This window comes from Zalophus californianus, chromosome 10 (genome assembly GCF_009762305.2).
Source record: "Zalophus californianus isolate mZalCal1 chromosome 10, mZalCal1.pri.v2, whole genome shotgun sequence".
Taxonomy (NCBI): domain Eukaryota; kingdom Metazoa; phylum Chordata; class Mammalia; order Carnivora; family Otariidae; genus Zalophus; species Zalophus californianus.
In genome coordinates, this window is record NC_045604.1 from 15885224 (window position 1) to 15906172 (window position 20949).

The window sequence follows — 20949 nt, forward strand, 5'->3', positions numbered from 1 at the left end:
AGTACCATGAAGACAATAGAACATTATTGAAAGAACATTTAGTTCAGGTTTTTTAAAGATTTTATTTATTTATTTATTTATTTGAGAGAGAGAGAGTGCAAGCACAGGGGGAGGGGCAGAGGGAGAGACAGTCTCAAGTAGACTCCACACTGAGCATGGAGCTAGACATAGGGCTCGATCTCATGACCCTGAGATCATGACCTGAGCCAAAACCAAGAGTTGGATGCTCAACCGAGCCACCCAGGCACCCCCATTTAGTTCAGTTTTTAAGCATATATATGATTTCAGAAATGGGTGGTAGAGAAATAATTAACTACGGAAGTTTTATACACATTCTGTGTATGTCATCCTTCACATTAAGAGATGATTGAGAAAGAAATAGACTTTTATAGTATATATGCGTGAAGGTGTGTGTGTAAATACTATGTGATTCACCCATACAAAGAAAGAAGTATTTGATTTCCTACCAACACTGATGTAATAGTAGTAGGAATAACTACAGTTTAGAACTATGTACCAGGCTCTTTAATCCTCACAACTAGCCATGAAATGGGTATTGTTATTCTAACATTCAGCTGTGGAAACTCAGATTTATAAGTATTAATTGCTCAAGACAACTAGTTAAGTAGGAATGTAATACAAAGAAGGGTGAGAGTGACACAAAAATGCATGATTTTATTCACTGTACTCTCTTGCCTCTACATTTTGTAGAAAAGCTCATAATTCAGGATTCCATCTAGCCACATAAAAAAATTTTTTAGATGCTTTGACTTGTTTGATGCATCATTCTCAGTGACAGTATTCAAAATTCTTAAGATCCCTGTTCTAATTTTTCTCTGGTTTTGAAGAAATAACTATTTTTCAAACTTTTTATTTTGAACTAACTTTATTTTTAAACAGCCAAAATATAATTCTATTTTGTTTCCTGAAAAGGCTCAGTTTTAATAGGAGAAATGGATTATAGAATTCAGTGAATCACTTAGGAAAACTGCTTGACAGTTTTGAGCAAACCTTGTGTAACTTTTATGAAACACCTCCAATCAGTTTGTCAGGTAGAATTTCCCAAGCACAATCTTTTTTAGATTCCGTTGATTCCATTTTTAGGAGAGCATAACAGTAATAAGGCATTATTCCACAATGTGAAAACTGTTCTCTCTTTTCCTTTTTAATTGAAGGATCAAGTATTCACACTGGGAGATACCTGCCACATTCAATCATCATCTGGACCTTGGGGGAAAACCCACAGTTGATATTCATATTGCCATGCTGTACTGGAAAAAAACAAACACATATGTTTGGAGCATCTATATTCACTATACATGTTATTTTTATGACACACTAAAGCACTGTTGTTTAATTCTTACAGTAAACAGAATTCTTCAGTGTAAATAGAGATACCTTGTATTAAATTTACATTGTATTGAACTTGTATTGAATTTCCTTGGTTATAGATGACAACCTATTGAGCACCTTAGGAAACACAATTTGACAGAACATGATGAAGAGGCACAAAGATGTGTATCCCAGTGGATGTGCTTTATGGACAATTATGATTCAGCTTCCCTGTGAAAATTAAACACCTTAAAAATTCTACCATTATGGAAAGAGAAAGGTGATAAACTTGAAACTGCTTGCCCTGGAGAGCCAATGGGAATTAAATATCCATTTTGTGGATTATCCACTGAAGAACTGAATTTGTAGAACTAGATTAAATAACCTGATCCCTCTTACCAGACAGCATTATATTGTTTCATTTTGTTATAGCTAGCTTACCGATTATTAGCACAAGAGGATAAGCAAGAGAAAAGCACAGAAAATACAAAATAGTGCAACATAATGCATGACTGTAAATTTTTTATGTTAGATGTATATATTTTTTGGCCTGTCTGGAGCCACTCTTCACTCTTCTATTCAGTCCTGTATCCTACAAGGCTGACCTTTACTCACAGTGTCAGTGAGCTTGCTCTCTCTTTCTCTGGCTTCCTTTTGGCTTGTCCATGAGAGGTGGCAGCAGCAGCAAGAAATGAGAGTGTGGGAGGAGAACGAAATCTCAGAATTTAAAGCATTTGTTCCCTTTCTACTGAGCTCTGGGCTTCAGGGCGGTATTCTTCCACCAAAAGCTATAGTTCCCATCCAAGTGGCCCTTTCCCATAACCCCAGCTCTTTGTCCAGGTTCCCAAATCTGTTCTCATCCTTTCCCTTGCAAATTTGAGGATGTTTATGGACTCTTACTTAACTAGTTAGCATGGTCTCCTAGGAGTCCTGACTATGACTAGCTGGGGATGCATTATTACCACCTTGTGCTTTCCCTTAACTCTGCCCATAGCTTTGTAAATGAGTTTGAGTTGCCATCAAGTTTCTGCTGAGTCCTTAACTGGTTTTTAAACCTCGTATAATCCACACTTAGCACACAGAATTTGGGGGATAGATGTAGAGATAAATGTAAAACTCATTCTGGGAATAGCAAAAGTAAGTAAGTAAACAAAAATTCCATTTAGTTAAACTTTGTTTTGGCACTCTAGACATTTTAAAAGCAAATAAGGAGGACAGTGTTTAAAAGTTCTAGATGAAGATTGTTTATCCAATATGTCTGTGATATTTAATTTTTTAAATAGTAATCAACTCATTGATAACTCATTGAAAGCTTTTTATTAATTATTATGAAATATTTATTTGTTATAATTAGTCAGATAATGATTTGTGACATTGTTCCTCTTGAAGTAGGTCCAAGAGCCAAGTTCATCTTAAACACGAGTTTCACAGATAAATTTAATTTCCTAACCCACCTAGATTAGGTTAACATCTGCCTCCCCCACCACTACCATTTTTTCTTCTTTTCCATCTGGTGCTCGTTTAATAATCTTTACACACACATAATCCACTTAGTCTGTCCTCTCACTTAGATTGAAAGTTTTATGAATGCAGGAACCAAGACTGTTCAGGGTATTCCCAACTTGGAACACAATGTCCAGCACATAGAAGGTACTCCATAAATATTTACTTAAGAATCAGATAACTACCAAAAACAAAATCCACTAAACCCAGCAGATTTTTTTCAAAAAGTATTTTACAGCGCTTGGTAAATACTTGTTTTGTTTTGTTTTGTTTTGTTTTTCACACTGTGCTCTCTGGACTTGATTGGGGTAGAGAGGAATCTTAAATAGTTAGCACACACATAAGAAACTGCTGGGTGATAACAGATAGCATACCAGTAGGGGATACAGACCTGTCTACAATATGCCTCCGAGAGTTGGGCAGGTTATTTTTTACAAGAGATGTGCAGTACAAGACATAGATCAGATTAGGAAGAGAAAGTCTAAGGCAAGATTCCCACAGCAAATAAGCTTTTAATTTACTCTGGAAGGAAGGGACAACTCTAAGTTCATTCCTCTTACAGGCATCACACTTAATTCTTTTTTTTTTTCAAGACACCTTTATTATGTTATGTTAATCACCATACATTACATCGTTAGTTTTTGATGCAGTGTTCCATGATTCATTGTTTGCGTATAACACCCAGTGCTCTATGCAGAATGTGCCCTCCTTAATACCCATCACCAGGCTAACCCATCCCCCCACCCTCTCCCCTCTAGAACCCTCAGTTTGTTTTTCAGAGTCCATACTCTCTCATGTTTTGTCTCCCCCCCACTCATTCCCCCTCCCCATTCTTCCCCTCCTGTTATTTATTTTTTTTACATATAATGTATTATTTGTTTCAGAAGTATAAGTCTGTGATTCAGCAGTCTTAATAATTCACAGCACTTACCATAGCACATACCCTCCCCAATGTCTATCACCCAGCCACCCCATCCCTCTCACCCCCCACCACTCCAGCAACCCTCAGTTTGTTTCCTGAGATTAAGAATTCTTCATATCAGTGAGGTCATATGATACATGTCTTTCTCTGACTTATTTTGCTCAGCATAATACCCTCCAGTTCCATTGACGTCATTGCAAATGGCAAGATTTCATTGCTTTTGACGGCTGCATAATATTCCATTGTGTATATATACCACATCTTCTTTATCTATTCTTCTGTCGATGGACATCTTGGCTCTTTCCCCAGTTTGGCTATTGTGGACATTGCTGCTCTAAACATCGGGGTGTATGTACCCCTTCGGATCCCTGTATTTGTATCTTTGGGGTAAATACCCAGTAGTGCAATTGCAGATTTGTATGGTAGCTCTATTTTCAACTGTTTGAGGAACCTCCATACTGTTTTCCAGAGTGGTTGCACGAGCTTACATTCCCACCAACAGTGTAGGAGGGTTCCCCTTTCTCCGCAACCCCGCCAACATCTGTCGTTTCCTGACTTGTTAATTTTAGCCATTCTGACTGGTGCAAAGTGTTTTCTCATCGAGGTGTTGATTTGGATTTCCCTGATGCCGAGCGATGTCGAGCACTTTTTCATGTGTCTGTTGGCCATTTGGATGTCTTCTTTGGAAAAATGTCTGTTCATGTCTTCTGCCCATTTCTTGATTGGATCATTTATTCTATGGGTGTTGAGTTTAATAAGTTCTTTATAGATTTTGGATCCTAGCCCTTTATTGATATGTCATTTGCAAATATCTTCTCCCATTCTGTTGGTCGTCTTTTGGTTTTGTGGACTGTTTCTTTTGCTGTGCAAAAGCTTTTTATCTTGATTAAGCCCCAAGAGTTCATTTTTGCCCTTGCTTCCCTTGCCTTTGGTGATGTTTCTAGGAAGAAGTTGCTGTGGCTGAGGCCAAAGAGGTTGCTGCCTGTGTTCTCCTTTAGGATGTTGATGGACTCCTAATTTCAAAATTTCAACCATTTTGAGCCTATTTTTGTGTGTAGTATAAGGAAATGGTCCAGTTTCATTCTTCTGCATGTGGCTGTCCAATTTTCCCAACACCATTTGTTGAAGAGACTGTCTTTTTTCCATTGGACATTCTTTCCTGCTTTGTCAAAGATGAGTTGACCATAGAGTTGAGGGTCCATTTCTGGGCTCTCTATTCTGTTCCATTGATCTATGTGTCTGTTTTTGTGCCAGTACCATACTGTCTTGATGATGACAGCTTTGTAATAGAGTTGGAAGTCCGGAATTGTGATGCCGCCAGCTTTGCTTTTCTTTTTCGACATTCCTCTGGCTATTCGGGGTCTCTTCTGGTTCCATACAAGTTTTAGGATTATTTGTTCCATTCCTTTGAAAAAAGTGGATGGTATTTTGATGGGCATTGCATTGAATGTGTAGATTGCTCTAGGTAGCATTGACATCTTCACAATGTTTGTTCTTCCAATCCATGAGCATGGACCGTTTTTCCGTTTCTTTGTGTCTTCTTCAATTTCTTTCATGAGTGTTTTATAGTTTTCTGAGTACAGATCCTTTGCCTCTTTGGTTAAATTTATTCCTAGGTATCTTATGGTTTTGGGTGCAATTATAAATGGGATCGACTCCTTGATTTGTCTCTCTTCTGTCTTGTTGTTGGTGTATAGGAATGCCACGGATTTCTGTGCATTGATTTTATATCCTGCTACTTTACTGAATTCCTGTATGAGTTCTAGCAGTTTTGGAGGGGAGTCTTTTGGGTTTTCCACCTAATGTATCATATCATCTGCAAAGAGTGAGAGTTTGACTTCTTCTTTGCTGATTTGGATGCCTTTTATTTCTTTTTGTTGTCTGATTGCTGTGGCTAGGACTTCTAATACTATGTTGAATAGCAGATCACACTTAATTCTTAAGGTACTTGCATATATGCTCACTCATTTGATTTTCATATTAACTCTGTCAGGCCACCAGGGAATGGAATATGACCCCCATCGTATGGGTAAAGAAACAAAAGCTTAGAAAATGTGAGCTTCCTGACCAAGTTTTAAAGGCGTGTGGTCAGGAGTCCTCAAGACTGACTAGAAGACCCCTGAACTAGCTGTCAACCCCTTTCTTCTCAAACAAAAGCAAACCAAAAGATTGAAAGGAAAGGATAAAAGAAGAAAAGAAAGTTGTTGTAGCTATTTTAATATCAGACAAGGGAGACTTTTGGGCAAATAGGATTAATAAAGATAGGTAAATTCAAAATGATAAAAGGGTGACTAAAATTAATAACTCTTTTTTCATCAAAATGTGGTATAAATGAAGTACCTGAAGAGATAAATAATAGAGTAGGATATAATATTTATAACACAGGGGCGCCTGGGTGGCTCCATCTGCCTTCAGCTCAGGTCATGATCCCGGGGTCCTAGGATCAAGCCCCACATCGGGCCCCTTACTCAGCGGTGAGCCTGCTTCTCCCTCTCCGTCTGCCTCTCCCCCTGCTCATGCTCTCTCTTTCTGTCTGTATCTCTGTGGCTCAAATGAATGAATAAAATCTTTAAAAATTAATAATAATATTTATAACATAAAATAACTGTCAGAAGAGGAGTACTTGGAAAATATAAAATATTCTTAGGAATCAGTAATAAACTGGAGAGGTAATGTAGCCAATAATAATTGTAATAGCATTGTATAGCAACAGATGGTAGCTACACTTATGGTGAGCATTTGGTAATAATCTACAGAACTGTTGTATCATTACATTGCACAATTGAAACTAATATAACATCACCTGTCAACTATATTTTGATAAAAAAAATTTTAAATGTATAATCTTAAGCTTAGAAGAAATTAACCCCAAACTCTTTACTTCATTCATTATTTTCTTACATACTTTGTCAATGATAATATATTTACAGATATTGTTACAATAATAATAATGAACTGGGGAAAGATCTGAAAAAGCATTTCACAAAAGAACAAAAAAGTAAATGGCTGGTGAACATAAGGACATGTGCTCAACCTCTTTCATAAGCTGGAAATAAAAAATAATACCAAAACAAGATACCATTTTCCCACATATAATACTGGCACAGTTTAAAACTGTGACTATACAAGGTCTTTTTGAGGATATGGAACAATGAGAACTCACATGCACTATCGGTCATCATGGGAATTGATGCACTTTGAAAAATAGTTGGGTGTTGTCTAGCAAAACTGAATATATCCCAACAATTCCACTCTGGGATCTATGCACTAGGAAACTTCACGTCTGCCTCAGGACACATGTACAAAAATGATAACAGATACAGTGATGTAAGAGACAGAACGTTGAAACAATCCCAATGTCAACAATAGAATAAATGAATTGTGCTGTGCAGGAAACCGATACAACAATGGAAATGAGTGAAGTGTGACTACCCTCAACGAGACAGATAGGACTCATGCTTATTATGGTGAACAAGAAAAAAATGCAAAAATACATACATATCTTTGTTTAAGTAGGCTCCATGCCCAGCGTGGAGCCCAACACGGGGACTAAACCCATGAGCCCGAGATCAAGACCCCAGCTGAGATCAAGAGTTGGATGCCCAACTGATTGAGCCACCCAGGTGCCCTCCAAAATGTATATTATATGATTCTATTACTACAAAATTTAAAAATATACCAAACTTAATGACATTGTTTACTGATGCATTTCTAAGTAGAAAAGCAAGGAAATCATTCTTTAAAAGTCAACACAGTTGTCTGTGAGGAAGAGAAAACATTAGAATGAGGGAGGACATATAGAAGATTCATGGGATGCTGGAGATTTGTGGGGCGCTGGCAATATTTTATTTTTTAACCTTGGTGATAGTTACATGGCTTTTCGCTTTTTCATTCGTCTTTAAGATATAACATATTTTATGTACTTTTCTATGTTATGTTTTATCACATAATTTTAAAAACATAGAAAAAATAGGTGCACAGAAGTTGGAGAGGGTAATGTTCTATGCACTGTTGTATCTGAATGTTTCTGCATGTTACACCAACCCATAGCTCTGACACTTTCTAGCTGTCTGGTATTGGCTGTGTTATTCAGTCTTTCTCAAACTTGTTTTTCTCATCTGTGAAGGGAAACTGAAACTTTTTTTGCCTTCAAGGGTTTTTCCTGAGGATTGAATGGTACCTGATCTAAAACACGAATAGTGTTGTTAATTTTTCAGCATAAACGTCCTCTGACTTTCAAGCATTTGCCTGTTCTTACCTTGCGTGCTTTTCTACATTACAGTATTTCTTTTGCATTTTAATGAAATGTTACATGTTGAGATAGATACAAAATTCCCATGCGGTTGTAAGAAATTATGCAGAGAGATCTCATTGACCTTTTGCACAGCACCCCAGCGAACTTTCTGTTATTTTACAAAATAGGGAACTTTCTAAACCATAGTACAGGGGCGCCTGGGTGGCTCAGTTGGTTAAGCGACTGCCTTTGGCTCAGATCATGATCCTGGAGTCCCAGAATCGAGTCCCGCATTGGGCTCCCTGCTCGACGGGGAGTCTGCTTCTCCCTCTGACCTTCCCCCTTCTCATGTACTCTCTCTCATTCTGTCTCTCAAATAAATAAATAAAATCTTAAAAAAAAATAAACTATAGTACAGGATCACAACTATGATTTTGACACTGACACAGTCAAGATGCAAAACAGGGGTGTGACTTTCTTTTTTAATCCCCCAATTGAAAAACAGTCCCCCTTGAAACCTATAGTAGAGAGGTAAGTTAGTTCTTTGGTAGCAGGCTTTTAGGAGTCTTTCATGGCTGCCCTCACACACCATCTCTAAGGTGGATAGACCCTTCTCTTGCCTGACTAGTGACCCGTGATGCCATACTGCGCTCTAACACACCTCAGCCCTAAGGATCATAAATCTGTTTTATTAAAGAAGAGAAAGTATATAAAACTGTTAAAGGTATTTCTGTCTTAGAATTCCACACTACTGCTGCAATGTGGCATTCCCACATCCCTCCCTGAGTCACAGCTCGTTACTATATAGTCAGGAAAAGGTGGCTTTAAAAATTATTTTTTTCCTTTTGATATTTTCAGGTGCCCTTCTCCCTACCTCCATGGTCTTCCCTACTCCAGTCTTTTGCATGTGTGACTCTAGATTAATTCTTCTAAATATAACATTTATTTTGCCCTGATCAATACACAGAAATGTCCATGGTTCTCCTGTACATCATAAAATCCCCAACCCTTGAAGAGGTTCAAGGCATTCAAGGTTTGAACCTCCTTTTAAAAAAAAAAAAAAGATTTTATTTATTTATTTGACAGAGAGAGAGACAGCGAGAGAGGGAACACAAGCAGGGGGAGTAGGAGAGGGAGAAGCAGGCTCCCCGCCGAGCAGGGAGCCCGATGCGGGGCTCGATCCCAGGACCCTGGGATCATGACTGAGCTAAAGGCAGACGCTTAATGACTGAGCCACCCAGGCACCCCTGAACCTCCTTTTGAAGGCTTATTTTCTATTAGGCTTTCACCAGTTACAATAACAGCAGAATACGGATCCATTCTGGATGTCTTTACTATACCTTGCATTTTCTTGCTTCCAGGCATTGGTAAATGTCATTTCCCCACCAGGAACGTCTTCCTGAGACATGGCCTTTTCACATTTTGCCTTTTATGGAAGACCCAGCTGCTTTGTGCAGAAGCCCCGGCTGCTCTAAAAAGCTTTTAGGACTCACTTTAGCCAGAGTGATTGCCCCCTGCTAGAAGCTCCTGTATGTCTGTACCATTTGTTGGGCATGAATTTTTTGCGGTGCTTCTCACTTTTATTTAACTCTTGAATTGTTTAATTAGACCTGTGTTTAACCCTTTTCTTCCTTCCATAGAGACAGATACTATTTCTTATTCTTTCTATCCCCCAAAGTACCTTTCAGGAATTGACTTCCAGTAAATATATGTTAAGCTTTTTGTTATGCTCAACGTAATTGCTTGTAGGGCCAGAATGTGTTCATCAGTTCTTAATTTGAGTGGAACTCCTAAATATTTTAGCAGAGAAAGTTAGGCTGGAGATGAATAAGAGGAGCGGCGGTGGTAGGGGGATGAGATTGCCAGGTTCCAAGCCTGAGTTGATATTTATTTATATGACCTTGGGAAATAGCTTAGCCTCTCTAAGAGTCTGTTCCCCTAACTCTGTAACAAGGCAAATAACACTTCTTATTTCTTGATGTTGTTAAAGTTAATGGAAATAATTCATATCAAACATATTGCCTATCATCTGGCTCAATGTAAGTATTCAGTACATTTTTTAATAATAAAGTGTTTTAAAATTTCAAAAATACACAGCATTTTAAGAACTTTGCATTTTACTTTTTTTTAAACCTATTCATACATGTGCTGTAGTCTACTCAAAGAAGGAAAGTGCCTCCTTAGGCTTCACTTAAAATGTCCACTGGAAGTTCTTTAGTTTTTGTTACATACTTTGGGAATCTGAGGTCAATGAAAATTGTCTTAAATACATATTTTAGACTTGTTATTTACTAAATGTATGTTTTTGGAACTGAATTGTACAATATTTCATATAATACTATTTTTATTTACTTAAAAAGTCTGTTAATGAAAAGTTATGACATCTGCCTGCATATCTTGGTAAGAAATGGACTGTTATTTTCAAATGGTATCTCTTATTGTCCACCAATTTACCAGGAAGTTTGACTGTACGTCCTTAACTTGGATTATACAGCTAATGGCCTTGCCCAAACCAGATCAAAGGAAATACCTGCTCTTGCTCAGGCTCCTTTTTGTGGCAAACGTAGGCACCAGCTCTAAACCACGGTGGTATCCCACTTTGGCCTGACTTTGAGATCTGATGATTACCTGGTGAACCTGGACCTAAGGGCAGAAACCCAGAGAGATCAACAGCACAAGTCTGTTCCACCCTCACAACGTGCTGACATTGACCCCAGCTTCCTGATCCTGGGGTGGGGAACTCTCATCTTGCTAGTACTCAGCGAAGGTCTGATTGATCACTGATTGCATGTGGCATGTTCCAATACGGGTTTTGAAAAATGGCCCTCTGTCTGCAGTGTGAAGAATGAATTGTGTGGAAACATGAATAATGCATCAAAACACGTAGGTGGCTATTATTCTCAGATATGAGGTGATGGCAGAATGGACTAGGTGGCCATGAGTATGGTGATGGGTGAAGATCAATTAGAAATGTACAGTCTACATGACTCAGTGGAGTTGGTATGGTGGGGGAGGGAGAAGAGATTGTCCAATATGATTTAAAGGTCAGACAACACTTACCCAGTGTACACCTGGATTCTACAATTTAGATTTATATAATTGATCTTTTAGCACTTCCTACAAGTGCTGTCAAATAGTGGTTACCTACAGAATGCTGGGTGACTCTGCATGTATGTGCGCATGTGTGCATGCATGCATGTGTGCGATCTCACCCGCGTGAAAGCTGGGCCTCAGTTTCACCCACCTTTCCATTCAGATGCATCCTAGATACTAAAAAGTTTCTGCGCAGTTGAATTAACTGTCACAAATCTCACTTAATTTTATTCTCAGCTCATTTGCTGTGTACTCATCTTACTCTAAGCCCTTCTCCTAGTAACTGTCTATTATTTCTTTATCCGTAGTTCCGGACATCATGGTTATCTAGTTTCTTAGCATCGCTTGCTAGGGGTTGACTTGCTAAAGTCAGGTAGACAAAACAAAGAAGAAACTTTTGAGAGACTGTCACTTGAGGGAGGAAGGAGAACTCAAAAAGCAGACATAAGAAATGATTAAGTATAGCCACTGAGTGATGTGATGGGTAAAAGCTGGGCAAGTATCCTAGATCTCATCGGTCCCTGAGGGTATTACTGAATTAGAGAATATAGCCTTTGATGTCCATAATGCATGGTTTGAGTCATCACAAGATGATTCAATCATATTCATTATAGTCTGTGTGGGAAGACAGGTGAGTACTGTGGAGTCCTTTCTAGAAAGATTTCCTTTAAAAATGGTTAAGATTCTTAAAGTTTGTACTTAAGAAATGAGATTTAGTTATAACGAAAATTAACTTCTATGAAATATGTCATTTCCCAATATGTCAGATAAATGAGATATTATGCACATAATCCTAGCATAAAAGAAATACTCCCCAATTATGTAAGAAAACGGAAATATTGATTTGGGTACTTTCTATGTCATTGTTGAAAAGCAGGTCAAGTAGATAGCATTTTGAGGGTCTTACAATTTCTTTAAGAGCTTCTCCAACACATTATTTGCACATAAGATTTTTTTTTTTTTTGGTGAGGATTAAATGATTGCTTAGCAGAGTGCCTGGCACGTCATAATTTATCATGATTATGACTGTGATTTTATCCTTTTTTCTTCTCTTAAATTTCCTGTGACTATTTAGTTTTACACTGTATATCTTTCATTTCTTAGTTTTAATTCATCTGTGCTTTTGTGTGTTGAGTATTAAATGGCATTAAACTAAATACTTTCTATAAGTATTCTCAGAGTTATCAGAGACGGTCTTACTAGGATAAAGGAGAAAGTTGGCAGCTATACTTTTTTGTGTGTAGCCAAAGGGCTATATGACAGTAAAATACACTTACCCCAAAATTTGGAAATGAGGGAAATGGACCTGCTCTTAAAAGATAAGCTATACAAAGTTATCCTCATCAAGGAAAATAAGATAGAGCAGTAGCTTTATTTAAAAAGTATTAGCTCAAAAAATAAATAAATAGAAAGTATTAGCTCAGGACGCCTGAGTGGCTCAGTCGTTAAGCGTCTGCCTTCTGCTCAGGTCATGATCCCAGGGTGTGGGGATCGAGCCCTGCATCGGGCTCCCTGCTCAGCAGGAAGCCTGCTTCTCCCTCTCTCACTCCCCCTGCTTGTGTTCCCTCTCTCACTGTCTCTCTTTCTGTCAAAAAAAATAAATAAAATCTTTTTTTAAAAAAAGTATTAGCTCATTCAAATATAAACAGCTTTTTTTTACTTTTATCTTTTTTATTTTATTATGTTATGTTAATCACCATACATTACATCATTAGTTTTTGATGTAGTGTTCCATGATTCATTGTTTGTGCATAACACCCAGTGCTCCATTCAATACGTGCCCTCTTTAATACCCATCACCAGGCTAACCCCTCCCCCCACCCCCCTCTCCTCTAGAACCCTCAGTTTGTTTCTTAGAGTCCATAGTCTCTCATGGTCCGTCTCCCCCTCTGATTTCCCCCCCTTCATTTTTCCCTTCCTACTATCTTCTTATTTTTAACATATTATGTATTATTTGTTTCAGAGGTACAGGTCTGTGATTCAACAGTCTTACACAATTCACAGCACTCACCATAGCACATACCCTCCCCAATGTCTATCACCCAGCCACCCCATCCCTCCCACCCCCCACCACTCCAGCAACCCTCAGTTTGTTTCCTGAGATTAAGAATAGCTTTCATCCTAAAGGATGCACTGACCAGGATCTAACTAGTGGAACAGAAAATGTGCTAGGAATATAAGACAGACTATATTCAATATAGGGGGTTGGTTACAAATGTGTTGGAAGGGCTGCAGTAACAAAAAAGGTGATTGTCAGAGAGCTGCTAACTTCCCTGGTCTTTGGCTTCTGAGTCGGCCTCGGCTGCTGCTAGCTGCCGGATTTGCTGATGTGATGCTTCAACCATCAAGAAGCGGTGCCCCAGCCCGTGCTAAAGTGCCACCCAGAGTCCAGTACTGAAGAAGCTGGAAACGCAGAAGAGACATTTCTGCTGCCGGGATTGCTTGAGGTCACAGTTGCTTTGTCCCTCTACTGACCTCAACAGTCAGCAAAAGCCTCAGCTTCTGGAGCTAAAAATTGGACATTTTCTGTCTTCCTCTTTCCGCCCACCTTACAGTGCCTCCTATTGGTGAAATCCAAGAGGAAGCCATCAAGCCAGAGGGCTGCAAATACAGAGGATGGACTTTTAAGCCCAGCACACAGAGCAGACTATAGATGTGTTTCTAATTTAGTGGTACCTTGCTTGCAACCCACAACATAAGTATTCCTCTTTGTGGTTAGAGAAAGCAAAAATATTTTAGGTAGGTTATTAAGTGTAATAGTAAGAGGAAACACTCTACCTTCTCTTGATTCCCATTTCCACACTTCTCACTATAGAAAAGCCAGCATCAAATACTGACCCCTAGCTCAAATCAGGTGAAGCATCCTGTAGGAAGCCCTAAATCCACAGGTGTTATCACCCAGCCTGGGCCATAATGTGGGCTTCAGGAGGCTGTTCCAGCAGTCTTTTAGGCTATGGGGTTGATGAGGTATATCATAAAATGAGTAACTCTTATGGTGGCAACTCACACCCTACTTGTTTTGCTATAAACTGATTTTTAAATCCAAAGCAGTGTTGTAAAGGATATCCTGACAATGAGTGCAGCATTCTATAATTTTGCAGATGATGGTGCTGCCAAACATCATGAGCAGGTTCTGGAACTGAGCAATTTCTTTCTAGGAGGAAGGGACATTCAGGAAAAAGCTCTTGATGTCATGGTCCTACCAGGAATGTTAGCCCTAATGCAATGATGGGTGAGGGTTTGACCTTCCTTCAGGACACTAATGAGACCAAATTTGGAGTTCCCAGGCTAAGAGTCAGGCCCCTTGGAAGCCATCTGAATTCCTTGACAACCTTGACTTTGCTAGAGTCTGTTTTAAAACTCATTCCTTCTCCAGATCTATCACTGAGCTATTTTTTAATATCATCTTTTCACCAAGTCTCTTTTCATATTTCAGGTAGCAAGTTATCTCTTTTTCCTGTAGCCTTACATTTTCCCTCTAGTTTGGATGCTGATATTTCTACTCTGCTGTGTGTTCATTAATTTATTCATTCAATCAATATATATTAAATACCTACTATGTTTTAGGCATGATGCTAAGCTCTAGAAATACACAAGTGAGGAAGAGTCAAGATTGCCTTGGGGATCCTACAGTGAGGCAATTAAGCAGCCACTGTGAAATTAATTTTAGTTTGAAAGAAGTTCCAATTTAGCATATAAGCAAAGTTTTATTTCTCAATGCTTGATCAGTTTAGGGATTCTGTAATTCCAGAGAACATAGATCCCTAACTTCCTTTTAATGAAAATATTTTGATTGCATAATTCAAATGATCATATTCAACAACTATTTAATTTCTCATATCTCTCCCAGTTGATTTCATGAAAAGACACATAAACTTCCTTCTGAAATAAATTTTAGTTGATCATTAAAACTAGTAAATCGTAGTTTCTCTAACCCATTCATGAGTGTCTCATGAATGTACTTTGTGTAATTTGTGCAAGGTGTTTATGGTTAGGTTATATAATATTGCGGTTGAGAACATGGGTTCTGGACCCGCACCTCCTAGGTTCAAATCCTGACTCCAGCACTGGCCAGCTATGTGATTTTGAGCAAGTTACCTACCTGTCTTGCCTGAATTTCCTCATCTATAAAAGGATGATAATAATACTGCCTCTATTCTGGTGGTGCTGCTAGGAGAGGGTTAAAAAGGAGTTCACACACAACAGGTGCTTAGAACAGTGCCTGACACATCCTGAGTAATGTATAATGCACTAACAAATAAGGTCATTTGACTTCTAGAGCACATCTATTAAGGATATCATTTTAGAATGCAATACAAATTATAAATGTACTTAATTTATTCATGTTTGATCTGGAACACAAATGATAGCAGTTAACATGATGCTATAGGAAGAGTCCCATACTGGGACTCTTGGGTTCTATTTCTGCCTCTGTACTAATTAGCTTAACAGTTTGATATTTAAAAGAGTTTAATGCCTGTTTTATCCTTTGGAAAGACACAGGGTTTAGACCAGGGAAAATACCAAATACTGTGATTCAGTAATTCCATGAAATTAGAAATCACATCAAGAAGTGCTTGCTTTCTTAAGACATTCTTTGCTGTTGTCTGGTTTTCATGCTAAAGGTCCACTATTATCTTCCTAGGTGTTATCACAAGCTATGGACTATATCTGGATGGTATATTAATTCACAATTCCTCAGAACTCAGCTGTCATGCTTATGGATTTGCTCCTTGGAGCTTACATTCCTTCAGAGTCCAAGCATGCACGGCCAAAGGTTGTGCTCTGGGACCACTGGTGAGTATGTGCATTTACATTCTGGGAATGTATTCGATGTCAGATGACAGTGAATATCAAGGAAGAAGTAAATGGTGGTGACTCACTCTCTGCACAGCTAGGCTTTCAAGCAGGATGGGAGATTTTCTTTTTATAAAATTTTATTTAAGACTTAGTAAGAGTTTATGTTCAACATAAATTTCAAGATTACACATAGATCTAGTGAAGGACAGAATTTATATTTCACTGAAATTCTTCAAGGGAATTTGGCCGGTTGAGCAGAAGTACATTCGATTTTGTTTAGTTTAGTTACATATTTATTTAAAGTGGATGTTTTTCTTTCTAATAATGGGCTCAACAAATAAGTTTGTGATTAAAAAGTGAAAACAGTTGAAAGTCCATGATTGCCACCGTATGGCAACACAGCCGCCCAGCAAGAAGGTCAGTCAATTAGAAGGTTAAGCTTGCCTCATCTAACAGCACAAAACAGATTTATATCATCAGTGTGATACAGTTTCACAAGAACAGTATTTAAAATTGCACAAATATTAGCTTTTGATAGCCACATTTCAGAAATCTATAGGTATATCTGTATTTCATTAGCTGTTAAAAGATTGACAAATCATGCTTTTTATTTTTCATATAATTTTTAAAACTCAATAGCGCATAATTGTCATAGACCAGCATGGCATTCTTTAGTTTCAAAACATCAGATTTTATTTTTCTGCATTCTTCATTAGATTTCACTTCTTTTAAGGGAAATGTTCATTACTCTTAGATATTTTTGGCAATGTTTGCTAATGCTCTATCATTTTAATGCACTCTGTCTTCATTGAAGAGTGTATCATATAAATATTACCTTGGAAAACAGCTCTACAGTTTCATTTTTGCTTCCTTATTTTTGATCACACCTTCCATTTCGTTTCAGAGGTTGGTTGCTTTCCAAGCTGCTAACATCATCTATTGGCGGGGCTGATCCGTAGTCTTTACTGCCATTAAGTATTTTATAGCTCAGACCCGCTGATGGTTACTTACTCTAAAGCAGGAATGGCAACAGCCCAGCTTTTCTTCTCCATTCAAAAGAAGAGAGAAAGAAACCCGAGAACACTTCACATGAGCTTGAAACCTAGACTTTTTCAAAAATAAAAACTGCACATTGTGGTTCTGGCTACTAAATTGGCTCCCACACCGTCTCTTGATGTTCTGGCAACTTTAAACAAGGGGGACACAGTTATTGATCTGCGTCCTGTGCAGATAAGATAGTAGGCGATGTTAACCTTAAGAAATCAAATGCCACGGTGCCCTGACGGGAAGGGAGAAAACAGAATTGGATTGTAAAACCTGCTCTGCCATGGCCTCGTACATTCTAGACTTGGTCCTGACGTAAAGCACGGTTATTTTCTCCCCTTGCTACTTTTCTTTATCCTGTGCTCAGTATGCAAACGCTTTTCCCAAGTCAATGATCCATCTCTAATCACTGGGATTGAACAACAATGTCTTTATTTAGAACAAGTCAACTACATGCTGCCAAGAAGCTAAAACCTACAGTCTTCAATTGGTTTCTAAAATATTTTTGTGCCAATTAAGAGCACATATTGTGCCCTTAAGAGATTACATATCTGAATATTCTAAATCTCCGCGGATATCTATCACAATCATGAAGGATAGTCCAGATTCAGACACACACATCACTTAAGGGTATTTTTCATCTAAAGCCAATGTTACAACAAGAGTGTCACTGAAGCAAAAAATTCATGATTTCTGTTTTTAAATCTTTTGCTGGCAGAAATTGAAAAATAAATTTTTTGTGAGTCGATTTTTTTGTTCACCTAACAACATTTTTGGATGATAATTCTTGGTTTTTGGAAAGAGAAACCTGTTTATTTTACATCTCTTACATACTTGGTATCATTCTTTTACATGCATGCAGGGAAATACTATTCTATGTTTTTTTGTGGTAAATATGCTCTGTTCCTGAATGTGGTATGGTTCACCCCCAAAATTGGCAAGCTTAAATAATAAAGGGGGATAAAACAGTAAAAAGGACAAATTTGATAGAACAGAATATTTTAAAAATAAAAATGCATACATATATTCCACATTTTTGCCATTTTAATGTAGTCTCAGTATGTTTTGTTTTTAGCCTGACCAAGTTTATTACCTGTTACTTGTGATTTGGAAAGAATTACTCTGTACCCATCTGAAAAAAAGATTTTTTCGTAGTTTGTTTAGTTCTCATCCAATTACACAACGTATTTGGCTTTTAAAGAAATTTCAACGTTGAAAACAATTTATAATGCCTTTGATCCTAATTTTAAGATGCTAATATGCATTGTCAAATTTAATCCAGTAATTGAAGTTTTATAAGTGTTGGAAATAATGAAAAATTAACAGAAAATGCAACAGAGAATAATTTTTTAAAAGCTATCCTTGCTTTCAATTATATTGTTGAATTATACTAGAGAGAAACCCTTCACATTTTGTCTTGCTATAATAAGAAGCATTGAATTTATCCATAGGATAATCACTTTGCTTTTGTTTGTTTTTTTCCACTTAGCTAATGTTAGATAATACTGGTAGAGTCTAAGATTGGGAATTTTATGACTGTGTCTGGCCTTGGAACATTCATTGGATTCAATTCTCCAAGGACCCTCTTAAGGATGAAATGTGAAACTATATGTCACTGCCGTGGGATATGGTTAAAAAGCTGCTTTGGTTTCTTAGTGATGACATGTTTATACACATAATCACACCTAAACACACATATACACATACTCATCTTTTCACATTTGTTTTTTTACAAAGAAACAAATTTGTTATTTAAGACATCTAAATCTCCATGACCATATGCAACTGTCAAGAAAATTCTAAATGGGAAATTTACTCTAAGCCTGCTATTATTCTTTGTGCCTCATTGGCAAACATACTTACTCTACTAAGCCTCAGATTTTTCAACTCTTAACAAAAGGAAAATAATGGGGGCGCCTGTGTGGCTCAGTTGGTTAAACGACTGCCTTCGGCTCAGGTCATGATCCTGGAGTCCTGGGATCGAGTCCCATATCGGGCTCCCTGCTCAATGGGGAGTGTGCTTCTCCCTCTGACCCTCCCCCCCACTTATGCTCTCTCTCTCTCATATAAATAAATAAAATCTTTTAAAAAAAAGGAAAATAATGCCCACTTTAAACAGGATTGATGTAAAATTTTCAGTGAAATATTTACGAAAGGATTTCTGGTACATGATAAGAGTTTTATTAAGGATAAAAATTTTATTAAAATGTTTATATTTTCATGGCACATTTATTCTCAAAAATTTTTTTTCTGTGTCAGGAGAGGTTTCTAGGTAAAAGGCAGCCTTCCAGAATGCCTATTCCCTAATATTCTTCTTAAGGCAAGATAAACAAAGAGGTAATTTTTTTTTAAAGACTGAGTTGAAGCAAAATAATACAGTTGCCAAATTTCATGTAGAGTAAAAACTGAGGTATTTATCCACATATTAAAGGAAATTTTTAAAATATATCACTTTGAATTAACCAGATATTTGAGGATATTAATATAATTATCTGGAATTGCCCTTAATTCTTCAACTTTTTGAATCTCATTTTATTTGGTACACTTTAAAATCATTTTCCATGCAATAGTTTGAATTATATACATAGACATAATGAAACCAATTGCATTGTTATGAAATATTAAAATGATGAATTGATATTTTTTCTAGTCAAGTTTCTTTATCATTTTTTGGTACATAGTTATTAGACTAAAAAACGAGTAGGAGTTATAGATCTAAAGAACCCCATAGCCTTTCTCAGATGAAAATAAAACATGTCGTGACCTCATACTTATTAAAAATTAACACTCTGTATTTTTCACATTTATTTTCATAATTGGGAAAGTATATTCGCCCTAACAAATGAAGGTTTCATAATTGAGAATATTTGCCTGCCTAAGGATTTCATGTTTGATCACCTTCTGGTAAGGCATGAGCCTGTGCTTTAAGAATAAGGTCAAAATTATCAACATATTCAATACATCTTAAAAGGTCGAACATTTACGAGGGTGCTTATGAGTTTGTGGTGATTAGTTAACAAATTTAAGCCAGTTATTAGAAGATGCTAAATATCCTGAACCCCATTCTACTTTCTTGCCACTCTTACCATCCTCTGGTCACCTAGTCATTTTATATATTTAGCCACTAAAATCTTCCTGGCCCCTGTGCAGTTAGGGCTTACATTTTCCTTCCAAGTCCTTCTCTTTAACTAGTTCATCTTCCGCTCTTTTCTGCATAGGTTCATTAATACTCTATTAATGAAATTTTCAACGTTTTTGTGATTATACCTTAGGGATGGAGTCACTCAGGTACATTTATTTCTTGATGTCTGTCTGGCAGGATACCGTCTTTATGTACCTGGTAGCAGCACAGTGCGGCGAAGCCTGTGTGTGCGTGAGTGAATGAGTGCGCGTGCGCACGTGTGCACACGTGCACGCACGCGCATGCCCACCGGCAGGCAGGCCGACCAAGAGCCTTTGACAAAGCCCAAAAGCCGACCACTCCAGCCAGGAACTTATGAAAACAGAACTTGTGCCTTTCCCTCTCTTCTGCAATCACATAAAAATTGTTTTTAAGCAGTTCTAGAAAGAGTCTGTGGACATGCACAGCCATAGGCGCCATCACAGTGTGAGCTGATCCACATACTCTGAAAACATTCACAAACAACCGCCTCGGTCAGGAGCTCAAATTCTAAGCTTGAACAGCAGGAGGAAGAACACACGAGCTATGCTTTGATCCTGCTGACAAAATGAGGTATTCATACAAGATGCTACTGTCAAAATAGTCTACTTCACAGCAAAAGAGATTCTTTGAAGAAATATGCTCAAAGTGAAGCATGTGCTTATTTGCAAACAAAAAATAAATCTTTTTACACTCATAGGTGGAAAATCGAACTCTAGAAGCTCCTCCTGAAGGAACAGTAAACGTGTTTGTCAAAACAGAGGGATCCCGGGAAGCCCACGTGAGGTGGGACGCACCTTTTCACCCTAATGGACGCTTAACATACTCAGTCCTTTTCACTGGGATTTTCTATGCCGATCA

General features: G+C 37.7%; 1 protein-coding gene across 1 annotated transcript in view; it reads left to right on the forward strand.

The window, feature by feature from the left end:
- The window catches only part of USH2A (usherin), a 717806-nt gene that overhangs the window by 369836 nt on the left and 327021 nt on the right, over positions 1 to 20949 (forward strand). Inside the window, exons 35-36 of the mRNA XM_027612135.2 lie at positions 15730 to 15881; positions 20789 to 20949. The exon at positions 20789 to 20949 is cut by the window's right edge and continues 2 nt beyond it. Coding sequence (XP_027467936.2) covers positions 15730 to 15881; positions 20789 to 20949 — 313 coding nt within the window. The remainder of the gene's footprint in view (positions 1 to 15729; positions 15882 to 20788) is intronic.